The sequence below is a fragment of the Drosophila takahashii genome, chromosome 2L (assembly GCF_030179915.1).
Source record: "Drosophila takahashii strain IR98-3 E-12201 chromosome 2L, DtakHiC1v2, whole genome shotgun sequence".
NCBI classification, from domain to species: Eukaryota; Metazoa; Arthropoda; class Insecta; order Diptera; family Drosophilidae; genus Drosophila; species Drosophila takahashii.
In genome coordinates, this window is record NC_091678.1 from 12,920,337 (window position 1) to 12,939,113 (window position 18,777).

The window sequence follows — 18,777 nt, forward strand, 5'->3', positions numbered from 1 at the left end:
TCATTTCATTTCGTGCCATGCCAACGGCCGCTAAAGATCGCGCTGCTCTTCGGTTCCCCAAAAGATATAGCCATCTATATAATTACGCGCGGTAATACTCAGCCCAGTAATTGTGTGTGCGGGTGTTCGGCGGGTGTGCGTGTGTGTGTGTGAGCTGCACTCGGCTTATCAGTTGCATTGACACAGTGATAATCGGTCTGAATTCAGCAATCGAACTGAATATTTTTGTGGTTTAGCGGGTTCAGCCTTTGGCCCCTCTTCCTTTGAACCCCTCCCCCCAACCCACACCCCTGTGCGTTGATAAGCCGCAAAAAAGCCTCAGAACTTGATATACTTTTTAGTGAGAACTACCGACTAAACACTTAGTTAGCAGGCCTAGAGCAAAAGCAACGCGGTGCTACCAATCGCGAAAGACGTGGGAATGGCATAGGGCCAATAAGTCGACGGCTAGGCCAACACACATGCACCGAACAAATTATCAGCTGCTTCTGGGAGAATACGAAAAAATAGTACTCGTAAATAGCAAAAGACTTAGAACGATTAAAAGTGCGTCTCAATTGTTCAAAACAAAGGCTGAAGAGAGTGACGTGCTAAATATACGTAAATATACACGATTTGCATCATAAAGAAGAAGCTCGAGTGCATTTAGCAAGCGCTACACAACAAAATCAAAATATAGGGCATATTAGTTTCGCCAAAACTTGGATAAAAAAAAAAAAATTAAAAAAATAAAAAAAAATAATAGTTAAAAAGAAAAACTAAACAAATTCTTCAAAGTTACTACGAAAAAAAAATGTTAATCTATAAAAACTAAATAGTTTTGAGTTATTGAAGTTCAAATTGTATTTTTCATTGAACTGCTGCATCTACTATGAACTGCAGATATGTATGTATGTTCCCTATTTCAAAGAGTTTTTAAAATCGTCTAGTCTTCTGTAAATCATTATAGCTTTCAGGAATACTCATAGGCTGGTCTGTATTTACTGTAGCGCAATAATCTGGTGTCCTCTTACCTCCCCCGCAGCGCTTGTCTCTGTGAACGGAGAGCACATTTGCCTCATTCTCGCTCTACGTGAGGCAATAACAACAAACATTGTTTATGCCAGTGGCGGATTAAGGGGGGTTTCGGAACGCCAGAGAGATTATGAGAATTTGAATAATTTAGGTTCCCTTATGGTGAAACAAATTTTTAAAATAGACGGCATTTCAACCCCCTTGAATATTTCTCTAGAGCCGCCCCTGGTTTAGACTCTCTCGACTTACATGTGCTGCCATGTGTTCGTGCGCTATTCTTGTTTTTGGGGGCATGGTCTGATTAGCAACAGGCTACTGTTCCCACCCGTTCGACTTTTCATTAAATGGGTTGTTGTCTGCCGGTCTCAATGAGCCCCTCCCCCCAGTCGAAACCCCCCTGCCCAACGCCCTTGGGAACAGCTAGAAAGCGAATGAACTCACACAGACAAGGCGAAGAGCGAAATTAAAATTCAAATGAGCAAAAGGCACAATTGTTTGACGCGCCTCAAAATTAACACACAAAAAACAGGCCTACGACGATCGAGCGGAAAGAGCAAATTAAATGGAGAACGCGAGCTAAAGACACAGAGAGATAAAAGTGAAACCGAAAGAGGGTTAAGGTTATACGAAAGTCGAAAGATCAGAAGTTCTGGAAAGTATATAGAAATCACGACATGTCCAGTTGGAGTTTGGCCAGTGCGGTTTCGCCAAATGTGACCGGTGGCGATGTCATCCGACTGAACAACTTGAAGTCCAACTCGGAAACCCATCTGCCAGCCCGGGGATCTGGGGGATCTGGAGGATCTGGGGGACTACCCCGACCCACTACACCGGTGCCCGCCAAGAAATTGACCTCCAAGAGACCGCCTCACCTGACCCTGAATGTTAAGTCCAAATCCCACGATGCTCCGCTGGCCGAAACGGAAAACACCTTGCTTTCGGCCAGTGAGTCCATCTATGGAACTCCAATTGGCGCCACGCCCATTTCGTCACCAGCCAACCAAAGTCAGCGGAGTCAGAAGAGCCAGAATAGTGACGAAAGCCGCCACAGCAGTAGCACTGCCACCAGCGGAGGATCCATTTTCCCCCACGAACAGTACAAAACCATCAAGAGGATCAACATTGGGTTCGAGAACATACGTTACACCACCAAGTTCGGAGTCTTCCAGAGGGGTAAGTTATCCGGGGTGATCTTATTTGGTTGTGAAAGTTTAGGATAAAGATTTTGTGGTTCTATATTAAGTAACCTTAATTAATGTTAAGTAACTTACAATACCCTAAGAACCTTAAGATTTCTGTGACAGCCACAATTTCATTTCATTTTCACTCTTAAAGATATATAGATAGTCTTTTCTTTCAAACAGTCTTGACATTGGAAAATAGATCCCCACGCGCTTAGTGTTTATATATACGGAAAAATATACTTTGTTTGGATTTTAATTTGAAATTAGACAAGCGTCAAATCGAAAGGCAATATTCAAATCGGGGCACGAAGATTAAAAAGATCTTGTTGAAAATGGGGGGATTAGGAAGCTACAATTTCTATGTAAGCAAATCAGAATGATACATTTTTTTATTGAGAAAACTTATCAGGATATTTTTAAGCCACGACGTTGCTGTCTTTGTTTTAGCTCTTTGTGAAGTCAGCACTTCTTTCATATATACAATATATAAAGCTTGGAATCCTACTTGACATCTGAAGAGCATTCCCCCATGGGTCATAAAATTGCTTGGTTTCCCGCAGTCACGCATTGGTGGCAATTATAATTAAGGGTTGGCTTTGTGATATATGTATAATGTACATACTAGCGTGGTTATGTCCAGTAAACCCAATTAAAATTAACCAGTTCACTGGCACTTCAATGGATATTTAAAATGAATTGCCAAAAATGAGTTCTTAATGCACTAGCCATCAAAATAAATATAGTGCTACAATTATTTGAATCATCAGCACTAAAAGTGGTGATATCTGAAATAGTCTCGGTTCATCAATCTCCAGATAAAGCCATTGAAAATGCTTTTACTTAAGTTTCATGCCACATTTAGATTAGGACACTTGGCTACAATCAGCTTCTTGACACACTCCTCACGTCTAAGATTTAAATATGGGGCAAAGTCCACTTTTCAGGAAAGCAAATGGCAATAAGAAAGAAATGATTTCCCTTTATTGGACATATGTATGTATAATGAACATGTGTAACGGGCAGAGACACTTTCAATTCACTATATTGACAAGCTGCTGATTGAGCGAATCATTGGGTTCAAAGAGCCTTTTAAATTCAATTTAACAGATCTTGGGCACACGCAGAAATAAGAGAAGTAAATAAAGGGTAGTTGCATGGTCAGGGCTAAATGTGGAGGTCATTGGTTTTTATCTTAATATAGCTCACGGACCTATTTGCATACCGTCGAGTGTGGCGGCCTTACTATACTTTTTGTTTACAATTTGCCGATCCCAGAGTTACAATGCCGATAAGAGCATGCATAGGAAATACGCAATCGCAGTTACTTGATACTTCTCATGAACTACATATTGCTTATCGTGGATACAAGAAGGGACATGACTCACTCTAGTGCACCGCCGATAGATAGCCATTGCCAAAAGATATTCCAGTGAGCAGGTGCTTAATAGAAGTATCCCAGGTGACTCACGACTCATGACTCATTTAAGTATCTGATTAGGATCCTGATGGCAATTATGACACGTGCCACTCGCTGATTATATGCACGATAAATCATCGACAAACATTATGGTCTGTGATTACCCGGAATTCGTGTTTGGATAGCCATTGTTAAGTGCTAGGTACAAGACCAATTGAGGTGGTAAAAATGTTCTACCCTACTTAAATGCAATCCACCTTAAAGATCCTTGAGTTGCTATACTCGATCAAGGCCACTTGTACTTCTTTGAAAGCAAAGCATAACATAACCCGAATTGGCTACAATGTTACTCGTGTTTCATATCTACAAACTGCCTTTATCGCCTTACCAACCATTGCACTATGGGGCATTTGACCACTTTAGTTGGCCAAAACCCATTTTTTAAAAGTCGTTAAAACAAAAAATGTTGTTTGAGGATGTGTTAACAAAAGACCTTTTAACAATGTTACGTTTACAGAAATCCGATAGAGGTCGCCTCTGTTAAGGTAGGAGCTGTTAAATCAGCTGTTTGATATGCAATTATCGAGCTGTTGTATTTCGACTTTTTGCTTGCAGTTTTAAAGAGCTTTAAATTTGAGTTTTTAAGCAATCTAAGTAAACTTTTTGGATTGGATTTAAAGGATTATGCTATGTACTAAGTAATTGTGTGGTTGGACGACAAAAATTAGACGGTTTTTTCTTACAAATGAGTGTTAAAGGGAGTGGTCTAACAAGTACATTTTTGTAAGTAAACTAATTTTCAAATGGAGCAACAAAGTGAGTCCAGCGGAGTCCACTTCTGGAACCTATTGGGATTTGTAGATTATTTAATTGTTGTTAAAATGTATATGGTCAGAATCGCCACTTATTGCCACTTTTTCTGTAATTTAATTTTTTAGACCATAACCTCAAATTTCACAAACTCCTATCGTTTGCACTGGTGGCTAAGGAAGTAAGGACTTTCGTGACTTTAAATTATTATCAAAATATAGTAGAAATACTTAGCTTTGTAATTGACTAACTTAAGTGGACTTTAGCGGCTTTAAAACGAAAGTTCCGCTACAACTTGAACAAAAAGTCGTACAAATGTAAAGTAAATTCTTTCCTTTGCCCCTTTTTTTGAGAACTTAAGGATATAGTCGTCCGATTTGTACAAAACTGGTAATATTGTTTTAAAAACTTACATAATTGCTATTTCTAAAGTTATGTGCATTTATCTCCAAAAACAGGAAAGTTCATTTGATCGTTTCTATGGCAGCTATATGATATAGTTTTCCGATCCGGATGATTATCATATATAATATGCGGGGGGATAAGAAATGGCGACTGGTAAAGTTTCAAGTCAATATCTTTTGAAATGACCGAGTTATTAATTTCGGCCAACAAAAGTGGTCAAATGCCCCATAGTGCATTGATAATAACAAGAACAAATGTTTAATACATACATGAATGGTTCACCATTAATGTATTTTAGATTATTGAAATTCGGAAGCCAGTAAAGGCAGACAGAAATTTGTATATCGTACATATAAGTAAGGTAATGACTTTGATTACGACACATGTCGGACATGTGATAAATATTGTTGTTATTATAGGAATAAAATAATGCACGATAGATGATGCCCCCGTTAGATAGGAGTATTAGAATAGAATACAAAAGGGATACGAAAACATGGTAAAGCTGATTTTGTTCTTTATAAGAAAGGCGCAAGCGTTTTAATTGATGTCACTTAAATGCCATTAAAGGAAATATCTTTTCTTTGTTTTCTTGAATTTTCCGTTGCTCTTCGCGTGTCATTTTTGTCGCACTTTTCAAATGAATATTTTTAATTTTCCCCTTTAAAGCGTTTCAGTCTATTAAATATTTTTACAAAGAGCCCGACTTTGAAACAAACTTTTGAGATGAGTCAGGTAATTTAAGAGCGCGGGCTTTCAATTCTCTATTAAGATATTAGCACGCTCTTGATGTAATTGTTGGGGGCAGTTTCCGGTACGACTTAATATAAACTTTTTCAAATGACCAGAGATTTCTGTCGACTTGTGCGTGCTTAAAATATTTGAGGATCTCTTAAGTGATAGGTACTTTCGTTTTTTTCTCGTACACTGCATATATTTCTTTATTTTTATTGGTAAACAATTTTTAGAAATTTGTGATTTAAAATAAAACTTAATTGCTTCACATCATTTCCAATAAATTCACAAACATTTTTACCCCAGTAAATATCAAAAACACGGAGATAAGGCTTGTGCACTCACAAAATGGTATTTAATTACTATCGCAATTACCAATCAATTAGATAAGGAAATCGTTTCAATAACTTTTCTTATGAGTGACCTTTTTTCAATTTAAAATATTTTAATAGTTTATTTGGGGTGTACGTTTTGGAGGTGCCCCGAAGCAGGTGTTCAATGGGTGGTTACTCATAATCCCCCCTTTTCGAAAATGCACTTCCAAGTACAAGGCCATTGCAAAACATTGATGATAAGAGGTGACCAACTCCGGCGCAGCCATGGGAATGCAATAAAAAATCGCTCGTTGTACACCTGTTGGCCCGGCGATGGCTCTAGTTTAACATCTGGCCCGCGGGCATAAAAAAAGACGTAAAGCCGTTTTAACGACAATTTTTGGTCATAGAACTCGGATGCGATAAGATTCGACGACGACGGAGTGATTGATAAGTGGGCGAGCAGACCCCTGAAATCTAAATTGGCCAGTAGCCATGGCTAATCGACAGATTAACTGGGCCCAGGCGACATTCACAAGGGGCGGCAACAATGTAGTTGGCCCAGGAACCCCACAAAAGCCGATCGATCGAGTGGTATAGTGAACTTAACGTTTCTTATGGCACTATCATCCACCGACTGGGGAGACCAGAAAGCGTGCAAAATGAGATTAGACAGCATTGAACGACAGTAATCGCGGGAAATGGGATTTGCTTATCAGTGGGGATGTGCGGGTTTACTAAATGTGAAAATGTGGGACACCCTACAATTAAAACTTGTGGGGTAAGCAAATAAAAAATTTCAAATGGGGTTTCTGTTACAATTCATTAAACTCATTCATGATTAATTGATAATATCAATAATTGATATTATCAAATATAATATAATATAATAATAATATCAAATTGATATTAATATCAAAGAAAATATCAATATAATATCAGAAAATAGTATTTTCAAAATACCATATAAGGTAAATAATAAACTAATCTTGAAATTCAAGTAACGTCATCCTTACCATGATTTAAAGCACTTAGTACGTAATCAAATTAAGTTGAATTTCTTGAGAAGTGAAGTCTGTCACTGATTAAATAACTTTATGGCATCGGCTTACTAATCAGTTATAAATCCCACCAATAAATGTAGTGGTACTTCTTGAGATTATAATGTTAGTTGGCACTGTTTTGTAGTTCTAAAGACTTTAATTTCGATTTAATTTTCAACGTAATTTATGAAATATTTTATTATTCCTTACAGAAACCAAAGATGTGCTAATGGGGCTGACAGGTTACTTCAAGTCGGGAGAGCTAAGTGCCGTGGTGGGACCCTCGGGAGCTGGAAAGAGCACTCTGCTAAATATCCTGTCAGGATATACGTAAGATAACCCGTTACTCCTAACTTCTATCCATCTTATTATTTTATTTATTTTAACTATTTTATTTCAGAATACATGGCTATACGGGTGATTTTCACGTCAACGGCAATCGGCGGGACTTGAAGGCCTTCAAGCCGAATGTGGCGTTTATTCGCCAGGATACCAGTCTGCAGGCCTTCCTCTCCGTCAAGGAGGCGATGCACTTTGCGGCCAACTTAAAGATCGGCACCCACATGACGCTAAGCGAGAAGAGGGAGCGGGTGAAGAGCATCCTGGAGGCTATTGGGATGTACGAGAATCGGCACACTAGGACGGGCCAGCTGAGCGGAGGTCAGAAGAAGCGTCTGGCCATCGCCCTGGAACTGGTGAACAACCCGCCGGTGCTGATCCTGGATGAACCAACCACGTAGGGTTTAATATGAGAATCAAGGTTTTCAAAACTAATTGGAAATCTTTAATTTTTTAGGGGCCTGGATAGCTCCACCTCCAGTCAGTTGATTAATCTGCTCAAGAAGCTCGCCCTCGAGGGAAGGACAGTGATCTGCACAATCCACCAGCCCAGCGCCTTGACCTATGCCATGTTCGATCATCTGTATGCCATCGGCGAAGGGCGGTGCATTTACGCAGGCGGAGCCCAAAACCTACTGCCCTTCCTCGCAGCCCTCAATCTAAACTGCCCGGAGTCCTACAATCCAGCGGATTACTGTAGGTTTAACTCTTCTATAAGAAAGTAACTTTTTAATAATTCTTTAACTTACAGTAATGGAAATAGCCACCCATGACTATGACACGCCGGATGACAACCAGCTGGAGAAGCTGGTGGCCCTGATGGACAATGGTCGCAACGAGGACTACAGACAGAGCAAGACTGCCCGAGTGGCCCAATTGGCGGCCATGAAGAAAGTTGGTAAGAACAAAGGGTTTGCAACTAAAATTAAAGGAAATAAATTAATGGAATTTCTGATCTTTTCAGACCAACTAATGGCGGCGGGATTAATCACACCCGTGACAGCTCCGGTGATGTCCACTTCCGTGCCGGCGCACTTCCTGCAGAGCAGCACGTTCAAGCCACTGACACCCATCAATGAGCTGTCCTCGCGGGTGTGGGACAGTCAAACGACGGGAATCGAAGCCAAGTCCGCCGGCAGCTGCTGTAAGCCAAAGAAGAACAAGAAACCCAAGCGAACCTTGGAACTAGATCCATCGCATCTGTGTAAAAGGCAGAATATCTACGCCACTCCGTTCTACCGCCAGCTGGGCATCCTGCTGGTGAGAACCTTCCTGCTGATTTGGCGGGACAGCTCACTGACCACAATGCGGTTTGCCATACACCTGATCACGGGTCTTCTAATCGGAACCCTTTACTTTGGGATCGGCAACGATGCCGCCGAGGCGACGAACATCTTCAGATACCTCTTCTACACCATCATGTTCATCATGTACTGTGCGTTCTCGGGGATATTGGTGAAGTGTGAGTAGATAATATAATAGTGATTATATTTATTACTTATATGATATGATATTTAGTTCCCCTGGAGTTCCCCATTGTGTCGAGGGAGCACTTCAATCGCTGGTACTCTCTGCGCGCCTATTACGTGGCCATCACCCTGGCCGACCTGCCCATCCAGATCATCTGCAGTGCTTTGTTTATAGTGCCCACCTATCTGATGACCCAGCAGCCGCTGGAGTGGTGGCGGTTCGGCATGTTCTTCCTGATTGTGTTCGTCACGGCTTTGGTGTCGCAGAGCATTGGATTGGCGGTTGGAGCGGCCCTGAGCCTCAAGTTGGGCTCCATTCTGGGACCCTTCTTCATCTGCCCGTTCCTGCAGTTCAGCGGCTTCTTCCTCATGGAGAAGGATTGTCCGAGCCTCCTGCGCTGGATGTTCGATATATCGTTCCTCAACTACAGCCTGGACGGAGCCATGCTGGCCATTTTTGGATATGATCGGGAGAAATTGGTCTGCGAGGCCATGTACTGCCACTATAGATTGCCCCGCTTCATACTTAAAGAACTGGACTTTGAGGATGCCAGCTACACGCATGCGCTGATCTTTCTGCTCGGCATTCTGGTCTTCCTGCGCATCCTGGCCTTCTACATCATGTCCTTCCGCCTCAGATTGTTCAGATGAGGCACTCGGCTACCGAGGAAACCTGCCACATTCCGCCGACAGTTAAATGTTTTAATTTTATACCTGTGGTTTCTTCTTAAGCATTTATTCGAGAGAAACTTATGTGCCAAAGATTGAGAAAAGCCTGTAGAGCGTAAGGAAATCGTGATATATATCTGAAACAAAGGATCATAGAGCCCTCACACACACACACACACTAGCCTTGACAAACATACAAACATACACACACGGCGGTTACCGAGATCAATAATTGTAAATAGGACATTTTTATAGCATAGCATATAAACAAATGTATTTATACCCGTTACTCGTAGAGTAAAAGGGTATACTAGATTCGTGCAAAAGTATGTAACAGCTAGAAGGAAGCGTTTCCGACCCCATAAAGTATATATATTCTTGATCAGGGTCACTAGCCAAATCGATCTAGCCATGTCCGTCTGTCCGTCTGTCCGTCTGTCTGTCTGTCCGTCTGTCCGTCTGTATGAACGCTGAGATCTCAGAAACTACAAAAGCTAGAAGGTTGAGATTTCCCCCACATATTCTTTGGCTTCCTACGCAGCGCAAGTTTATTTTAGCCGAGCGCCACGCCCCCTCTAACGCCCACAATCGCCCACTAACGATTTTAAAATGGGTCCTGCGCCCACATCTTTAAAGATTTCCGAAAAGTATAAATGCAATTTTGTTGTGTAGAAGAAATGTAGAAGACTTTTTTCAAATCGGACCATTCATTAAAAAGTTATACGCAATCAAAAATTATATATCTATCTCCCTCGCACTCCCTTTAGCTGAGTTACGATTATTAGTCGGGACACCAACCCGAGTGCAGCGTTCGCACTCCCTTTAGCTGAGTGACGGGTATTAGATAGTCGGGACAACAACCCGACTATAGCGTTCTCTCTTGTTTTGTATTGTATTAACGAACCATTTATTGACTAGTTGTAACACTAGCCTGATTTTCAGGCTTCGGCTGCGAGTATGACTTTGAAAATGTTATTAAAAATATTTTCCATAAAACTGATTTTTAAAATTTTTGTATTTATACTGGGTTAAGCCTAGTACTCACTTCAATCAAAAAGGCAACGAAACGAAAATTTCTATACAAAAATGACAGGCAAAATATTTTGTCATCAAAATTTTGTATGGAGATTTTCATTTCGTTGGCTTTTCGATTGAAGTGAGTACTAGGCCTAAGACTACATTTCAATTTTGTTCGGTGTAATCTGTCACAACTGTCTGACTTTAAATTCAATGAAATTTGAATAATTTCCCATAAAGCTGTCAAGTATTTAATTGCTTTTGCTCACGGAGTTTAAAGTTTTTAAGTAAAAAGTCAATGTCAAGCACTGACATTGAACATTTCAATGAAAAATTTGTTCGCAAATTAAATTATTTATTTTAAATTGTTTTAATATTAATTTAAATTTCTATATCTAGCTCAGAAATATGCTACACTTTTGGATCAAACTTGACTGCAACTTAAGTGCAGTTCAAACTTGTTGCCAGATGAATTACGATTAATAGCAGTTGCCGGCTTTCAACTTTCGAGCAATTGAAATCAGTCGCGTTTTGAATATCAACAGAAATTGGTCGCCAACTGGGGATCGCTATATCTCTCCGACAGTCGGTTAATGTGATCGCGACGCGAAATCTTAATTGACGGGAGTCGAACAGAATAAAAATAAATACAAAGTGGCGGTTAAAAGTGATAAAAAATCAATTCATGACAATAACAAAACACATTATAAAATGCAAACTGGGAATTATTGATTATTGGCTTGCAAACCCGTTATTATTATTATTCAAGAAAATGACTCGTGTAAATTAGAAAATTATAATTATTTGCATTCTGTGACTGAGCTGCAATAGCAATAATTCCGGGTAAACTAAAATTACGATAAGCGCCAGCTGTTCGCCATCTGAAATTAACAAAGGCAATTATAGAGTCTAACTTCTATTATATTACGCAGTTTGAGCTGCCCACATAAGCAATGTAAATGGGTGTGTATTATCAGCGGTCATTGTTTCTGTATCAATTACCCAGTGCCGTCGGCCAATTGTTAATTTCACTCTCTAAAGAAGGTCACTCGTAGGTGCAGAAATAGCTGCTGACTTTTAGGCGGAGGTGGAAAAAAGTTGTTAATTTTGTGCCTTAAAAAATATATTATAAAACTTAATTTTAAATATATAAAACAGTTTTTTAACTAATTGCTATGATTTTTTGGAATTATAATAGGAATTTTCTAAGTGCTAAGAATAAACTTTTTACAGTTCCTATCGCTAAACCAGCCTACCAGTAATCTATTCGCCTGACCTCGGACAAGATCCCATCAGTAAAAGTACAAAGTGGGTGGAACTGCAGGGAATTGGAGAGCCCATTAATCGAGCCCATGCAAGTCGCTGTCCAACACGTTGGGTTGGACGACCTTGATCCAATCCACCCAGCGATAAGATTATCCGCGATCCTCCGAAACGGTCTTTCGAAAGATAAGTTAAAGCTCCGAGACTGTTTCTGCATTTATTAAGAATCGCGCATTCGTCAGTAAAGTTCGCTGGTTTGTTGACCGGCTTAATGTTCACTTCCCCGCATAAACAAAAAATCAAATAAAAACAACGCGGCGCACGGGTATCTGGTTCATAAATAACAATCAGCCGCCGTTCGATGGCCGATAACGCAGTACAAATTCAGGCAAATGGCCTGGCACACAAGCAAAAGGCCCTGGAGCTGCATTTCAGCCAAGTTAGCTACAGTTTAAGGGGAGCTAAAAAGGATTCTAGTCCCATTCTTAACGAGACATGCGGCGTCTTCAAATCGGGACGACTGACCGCCATTCTGGGTCCCTCGGGAGCCGGAAAGTCCACATTGCTCAATGCTCTGGCCGGTTTCAAGTGAGTATTTACTTTTCCCTATGATTTTTATAAAAAAATAATTAAAAATGTAGGGATCTAAATCTAGTCAAACTTCATCTTTAATAATTAATATTTTCAATAATACTAATTCTCCCATTGACAGACTCCAAGGAGTTACGGGTCAGTTCCTCTTAAATGGTCGCCCAAGGGATATGATATCCTTTCGCAAAATGTCCGCCTATATAGCTCAGGATTTTGTGATGCTGAATTTACTGAGTGTCGAGGAGACATTGCGAGTTTCTGCTGACCTCAAGATGCCCAGCTCAACAATTCCCGAGGAGAAACAGAAAATTGTAGGTGCTTAAGATACCATAAAAAATCATGAAAGCTAATGCTTAAAATTTCCAGATAGACGACATTATCGACATACTGCAGCTGCAATCCTGTCGCAGGACCCTGGTGAAGAATCTATCCGGCGGCGAGCACAAGCGCCTGTCCATTGGCATTGAGCTGGTCACGAATCCGCCCATTATGTTCTTCGATGAGCCCACTAGCGGTCTGGATTGTGTGGCCAGTTACCAGGTGATTTGCCATCTGCAGCGTCTGGCCCACGATGGCCGGATAGTGGTCTGTGTGGTCCATCAGCCGGGATCGCGACTCTTTCAGCTGTTCGACGACGTCCTGGTTTTGGCCCACGGCGAGGTTCTCTACGCCGGCGAGCAGCGGGAAATGCTGGGCACCTTTGCTGCCTCCGGTCACGTCTGTCCACAGTACTACAATCCAGCGGATTTTGGTTAGTCTATAACAGGGGTGATCAAAATTGCAACGGCAGATTGGTTTGACACAAAGAAGAATCGACGTGTGCCCAATGCAAGATACGCGTGTGACCGCAGGTCATAAAAAATTTTGTAGTCTAGGTTTTAATGCGATTTTTAAATATTTTTCAGCCCTGGAAGTGTGCAGCCAATCCTCCACCGCAGAGCGCTGTGAATCGCTCATCACGCAGAACAAGACGAGGCACTGTAATCCCAGCAACGTGGTGAAGCTCCAGGTGGACGAGGAGAGTAAGTGATGATGCTCGGCTTGATTGTCAGGATGGTTTATCTCATGCAGACCTATTTTTCATACTCCTGCACTTATTTCCTCATTGCACTTTCCTCTGCTCTATCTGTCGCTTTTCTCTCTGCCTGCTCTTTAATTTTATTCCAGCAGCGCTGATCGATGTCCCCAAGGACAACTTGGACCTGGCCCATTTGCGTGGCAAGGAGCAGGTGGGCTTCTGGTTTCAGCTGGGCGTCCTGCTTCGCCGGCATTTGCGCACAATGTCCAGGGATATGGTGGGTTTTCTTTGAGTTATTTTCTCTGAGTTATTCTAGCTATAATCTCTGTTCTCTAGGTTGCTGTCCAAATGCGCCTGGTGATGCACGTGGTGGTGGCCCTGCTCCTGGGCGTGGTTTACTGGCAGATCGGCGGCGATGCCGGGAAAATAGTCTCCAATGTGTCCTGCCTGTTCTTCGTCATCCTGTTCGTGTTCGCCGGCAATGCGATGCCCTCGATCCTGCTGTGCATGCAGGACTCGGCGGTGTTCATCCGGGAATACTACAATGGCTGGTACTCCCTGGGAGCCTACTATCTGTCCAAGGTCCTGGCCGATCTGCCCCTGCAGCTGAGCTGCCCCACGATGTTCATCAGCATCGGGTACTTTATGACGGGTCAGCCGCCGGAATGGCATCGATTTGCCATGTGCTGGGCAATTTGTGTGATGACCGCCTTCATTGGCCACTTTATCGGTGTGATTGCGGGATCTTTGTTTACCATGCAGCTGGCTATTTTTCTGGTTCCCAGTGCCACGATTCCGTTCCTCCTGTTCTCCGGTTTCTTCATCCGGCTGAACGAGCTCTCCTGGTTCCTGCGACCCATCTGCGATGTGTCCTTCTTCAGGTACATCTTCGAGGGCCTGATGAGGGCCATCTACGGTTACGATCGCGGCGAACTGGAGTGCCATGCGGCCATGAACTTCTGCTACTACCGGACGGCCGATCAGTTCCTCAAGGACTTCGAGATGCAGGGCGATTACTTCGGCTGGGATATGGCTGTCCTGGGGATGTTTGTGCTGCTCCTGCTATTTGCCTTTTTCGTGACCCTCAGCACGGTCATTCGAAGGGCTCTGAGGTGATACGATTATGTAGATAACTGGGTTAAAATGTGATTAAATTTAAATAAACTTTTTGGGGAGTTTATAAATTAATTAAATTAATGTCTTATTATTTTTCTTCATTACTTAAGAATTTACAATTTTTCTTCATTTATCTACATGTATCTACTGGTTTTAACCGGCATTTTACATCGATTCCCTACACCTAGTTAAGTCACAAACCAATGGACATTCTCCAAAGCACGTTGTAAATAAAATGCATTTAGACTCTGGACTCTAGATTCTAGATTTCCAACTCACCCACACACTCGGGTAATAAGTGAAAGGAGATGTGGTATTCAAAAAGAATTTATCCTATCAGTTTTTAAACTATTTAAACCATTAAAACGCCCCCCAACTATCTCAGGTGAAAATTATGCCACACATCACATACGAGGCTCAGAATGTGATGAAACGAACCGATCGATGTCTGTGCTCTTACAAACTAATCCCAACCCCTGAGTGAAAATTGATAGGAAGGTGGTATTCCTTGAGCTCCGGTTGCATTGTGTAAAGTTAATCGAAATTGTCGGCGATATCAGGAACGGTGCAGGCTGCACTTTAGAATCGTTTCCTTTGTCCTGTTATAAGGTTGACTGGTTCAAAAGGGAGCTAAGACGAAGACAATAACCAAATTAATTAGTATCATCTAAAGCCTCCGCTCTGGCTTAGGATTTAGGAACGTAGTTCAGTTTGTTTTATTTACTTATTTTAAGGTGATGTAGTTTAAGCAAACTACTTATACGATGAAAGGGTTTCCATGGGTTTCTGCCAAAGTTGAACTTCATTCAAGTTCAAATTGTTTGGATGATGTCTTTTTTTTAATTTAAAAACTTGTTATTTATTTAGTTACTTTTATTTTATTTATTATAAACTGGTGTACTTAACTAATTTGTCTACAGCGAAATGAAACGTCTTTATGCCGGAAGGTTTCGAGAAATATAGGCATTTAAGTTCCACGGATCCCATTTTGAGTGACAGGTGAAAACAATTTGGTAATCAAAGTATTGTAAAGAAAGATACCGTTCAAAAATCATTGATTAGGGGAGTGTAGGGTAATTTGACGAGTAGGGTAATGTGACGAACTCGTCGAATCTCATATATGACGTCACGACAAAAATTCCAAATAAATGTAGTCGTCTCCCCTTATCGTGTCGACAATGTATTTACAGTAATATTAATAAGAAGTCCCGTAATTTGTTCGTGAGGTAATTTTCGCTAAAAATGTGGTGCGCAAACTAGCAAACCCATTCAATTTACTTGTGTTTCAGCAGTGCCAGAGCAAAGATGAGTGGAAAATAAAATCAGGCAAATATATGCACGTATACATGAGATCTTTATCAACAGTTTTTGGTACCTCGCGTTTTTTTCTTTTGCGCCGTTTGAGAGTGACACCGTTTTTGCTCCAAGTCTACCTTGTAGGGTATCGTGACGAACTTTTTGTAGGGTATTGTGACGAACTTTTTTTATTCAAGAATTTTAACTGTTATCGTTGATTATTTGTAAAAAAAATATAATAATAACAGATAACATTTACTGCTGGAGTTTTATTGTTGTTTTTAATAGTGACGTCAGTTTAATTTAATTTAAAACAAAAATTTGCACTTTGACCATTTTTTTTTTGTAAGTTTGGGTATTATCTTATTACTTTTTTCTTTTCCGTATCGAAAATAACCTTTCCGTAAATAATATATAAAAAAATGTATTTTTTTTATTTGTAAAAAGGATGGTTTACACCAAACGCTGTGGGATTTGGCTACGTTGAAATTTCGAATCCAAATTTTTTTAGATATATGCTCAGTAAATGTAAGCAACTTTCTGCTTTTACACTTTTAAAAAATATTGATTTTTGGAGAAGTTACATTAAAGAACAAATCGTTCGTCACATTACCCTACAACTTTTGAAAGTGCAAAAAAAGTAGGGTTCACGCCAAACGCTGTGGGATTTAGCTGCATTGGAATTTCGAAATTCGAATTTTACAGGGATATGCTCAGTAGATGTAAGCAACTTTCTGCGTTTACACTTTTGAAAAATATTGATTTTTACAAAAGTTACATTCGAAAAACGAATCGTTCGTCACCTTACCCTACACTCCCCTACTCAATAAATGTCTGCTGATAAGATTACATGCAAAATTCCTTATTTAAATCCTATTCTAATTTTGCATTGAGAGATACACTCTTTAATCTCTTTGAAGATGCTTCCGACCGCCGGCAGACATTTTTTCTGGCACAGACATAATTCAAGATTCAAGCCTTGAAAGCGACGTTACTTGCAGCTAAAAACTTATACAGTCCCCCACACAAACGTGTTCCATATAGACAAGGACATCTTGGAATTTTGGCTGACTTACTGCCGCTGCAGTCTGAAGTCCCGTGGCCTTTCTGCATCTTCGACACTTTTGGGCTTTGCTCCGAAATGCATTTTGCCAAGCTTTTTGTGCCGTCTACGAAACTTCCGTCGGAGGGGCGAAAAGGGAAATTCCATTATTTTACCCGCAGTCATGTTGCAAATAGATAGCAAATTCGTTTAGGAACCTTTCCCCTGAGCCTTTGGACTCGGAAATGTGTGTGTTTGGGTTGTGAGCAAAATCAATTAGCGTCCTTTGGGTTGGCAAAGGACCTGGATTTAATTATATGTAATGAGTGGCCACCTGAAAACCAGATCTTAAGTCCTTAGGCAGGTAAACTATTTGCCTGTTAATTAATCAATTTAAAGTAAACTCAAACTCGTTGAACAGCAAACATATGAAAAAGGCAGACTCAATTTTAAAGTGGATCGGAAATATGTGCAAAATTTAAGCTGCCAATTGAAAAGTTTTTTGTATCTTTTTGAGGTGTGCAAAAGCATATGAAAAGTTTTTGGGCCCAGTAAATCCCCAATGACCCAAATAGAAATGCTGGCAAACTAAAACTTTTTTGGGTGTGAATGGGAGAAATTCAGACACGAATTCAAATTCACAACGTAGGTGGAATTGTGTTAAGTACTTTCGGCCGAAGGCAAAAGTTGCAATAACGAAACAAAAATATTCAATAAATTTCGAATAATGTTTGATTGATGCGTAACAGCAAAAATAAATTATTTATAAACCATATGTTAAGCTTCAAATAAGAAAATGTCTAGAAAATCAATAATGGGTAATTGTTTATATTGTATATTTATTTCCCCAAAAAATTTCATATTTGTAACTCTTTGAAAAAGACAAAACACCTGCTCTTCTGTAAACCAACCTCCAACTGTAAATAAATGTTTTACCACAGACAAACAAATTGCTTTGCCCAACTTTATAAATGGTATCACAAACTTGCCATGTTTTCGTATAAATCAAATCCAGCATATCTGCTAAAAGTGCACCAAACAAAACTTTACGGGCAAAACACTTTTGCTTTTGCCTTCGTTTTATTTATTTTGCGGCTGCCTCAAGACATTGCATGCCACGCCCCCATCGGCGGCTGCAACCTTGGATATTTATGTGCAACACTTGTTACACATACGACATGTTGGACGTGTGCAGCGGCCAAGACAAATCGATTGCTGTTGCCGCTGCAGCAGCCACTTCTTTTGTGGCACAAACAATGGCAAGGGCATAATTTATTGGGCACTTTGTTGCACTTGCCACCGACAAGCGATTCTCGGACTTAACCTCGAACAAGGGGTCAGACAAGTCCTATTTTCGATCATTTCATTGAGATTTATAGTGGCATTGGATTCTTAAAACCAGGAACAAATTGCTCTAATTAGTTTTCTTTGAGCAATTAAACGCAACTTTTATTAATTCAAATAAAATGGAGATACAAAGTTTCTTTGACAGCTTAGCTTGTAGAAATTCATTTGCATTCAAAGTCAAAGAGTTGACTTTCTGTATTTGAAGAGGAACATCTAAATGGATTTTATTAAATGGTTTCCTTTTTGCTATGACTGCAATAAACTTAAATATCAGAAACAGAGTTTAATTTTCTTTTTATCACAAGGATTCTCTATGAATTACCACCAAATTTGCTTTATCAATATCCCTTCTATTTAGTTAGTCCTGGCCACCAGGACAAACGCACTTTTGGCATGCAAACATTATTTCCCGCCATCGGATTATTAATGGACTATGCGCATTTTGTGCACTTCATAATTTATTTCCCGCCATTAATGAAATTTTAATTGTTCCAGCCAACGCAAACAAAATGTCGTAAATTTTATTGACACTATATGCGAAAAATGAAATTATAATGAAGTTTTCGCCCGTAATTACCGAAACATTTATTAAGTTTATGGACTTTGCCATGGCTTTGCTGGCAGCTTAAAATCCTTTGACACCGAGTTTAATTGGACCGTTTGAAAATGTCGGAAATTTAAGCAGAGC

General features: G+C 40.3%; 1 protein-coding gene across 1 annotated transcript; it reads left to right on the plus strand.

Moving 5' to 3' along the window:
- LOC108067079 (ABC transporter G family member 2) lies at nt 1-14,475 on the plus strand. Its single transcript, XM_017155922.3, has 14 exons — nt 1-91; nt 1,544-2,187; nt 7,135-7,252; nt 7,323-7,658; nt 7,719-7,957; nt 8,013-8,159; nt 8,226-8,723; nt 8,780-9,379; nt 12,021-12,267; nt 12,392-12,581; nt 12,637-13,021; nt 13,176-13,292; nt 13,441-13,565; nt 13,625-14,475. Exons 2-14 carry the CDS (start codon nt 1,689-1,691, stop codon nt 14,402-14,404), a joined length of 4,281 nt encoding a protein of 1,426 aa, XP_017011411.3. The 5' UTR covers nt 1-91; nt 1,544-1,688; the 3' UTR covers nt 14,405-14,475.
- Nucleotides 14,476-18,777: the final 4,302 nt, after the last annotated feature.

What these genes read in the sequence shown, in the direction of transcription:
- LOC108067079 (XM_017155922.3), top strand. Translation starts at nt 1,689, where the DNA reads ATGTCCAGTTGGAGTTTGGCCAGTGCGGTTTCGCCAAATGTGACCGGT. An exon ending in ATCCTGGATGAACCAACCAC is followed by an intron (nt 7,659 to 7,718) that starts GTAGGGTTTAAT and finishes TTAATTTTTTAG; the next exon opens with GGGCCTGGATAGCTCCACCT. An exon ending in CCGAGGAGAAACAGAAAATT is followed by an intron (nt 12,582 to 12,636) that starts GTAGGTGCTTAA and finishes TAAAATTTCCAG; the next exon opens with ATAGACGACATTATCGACAT.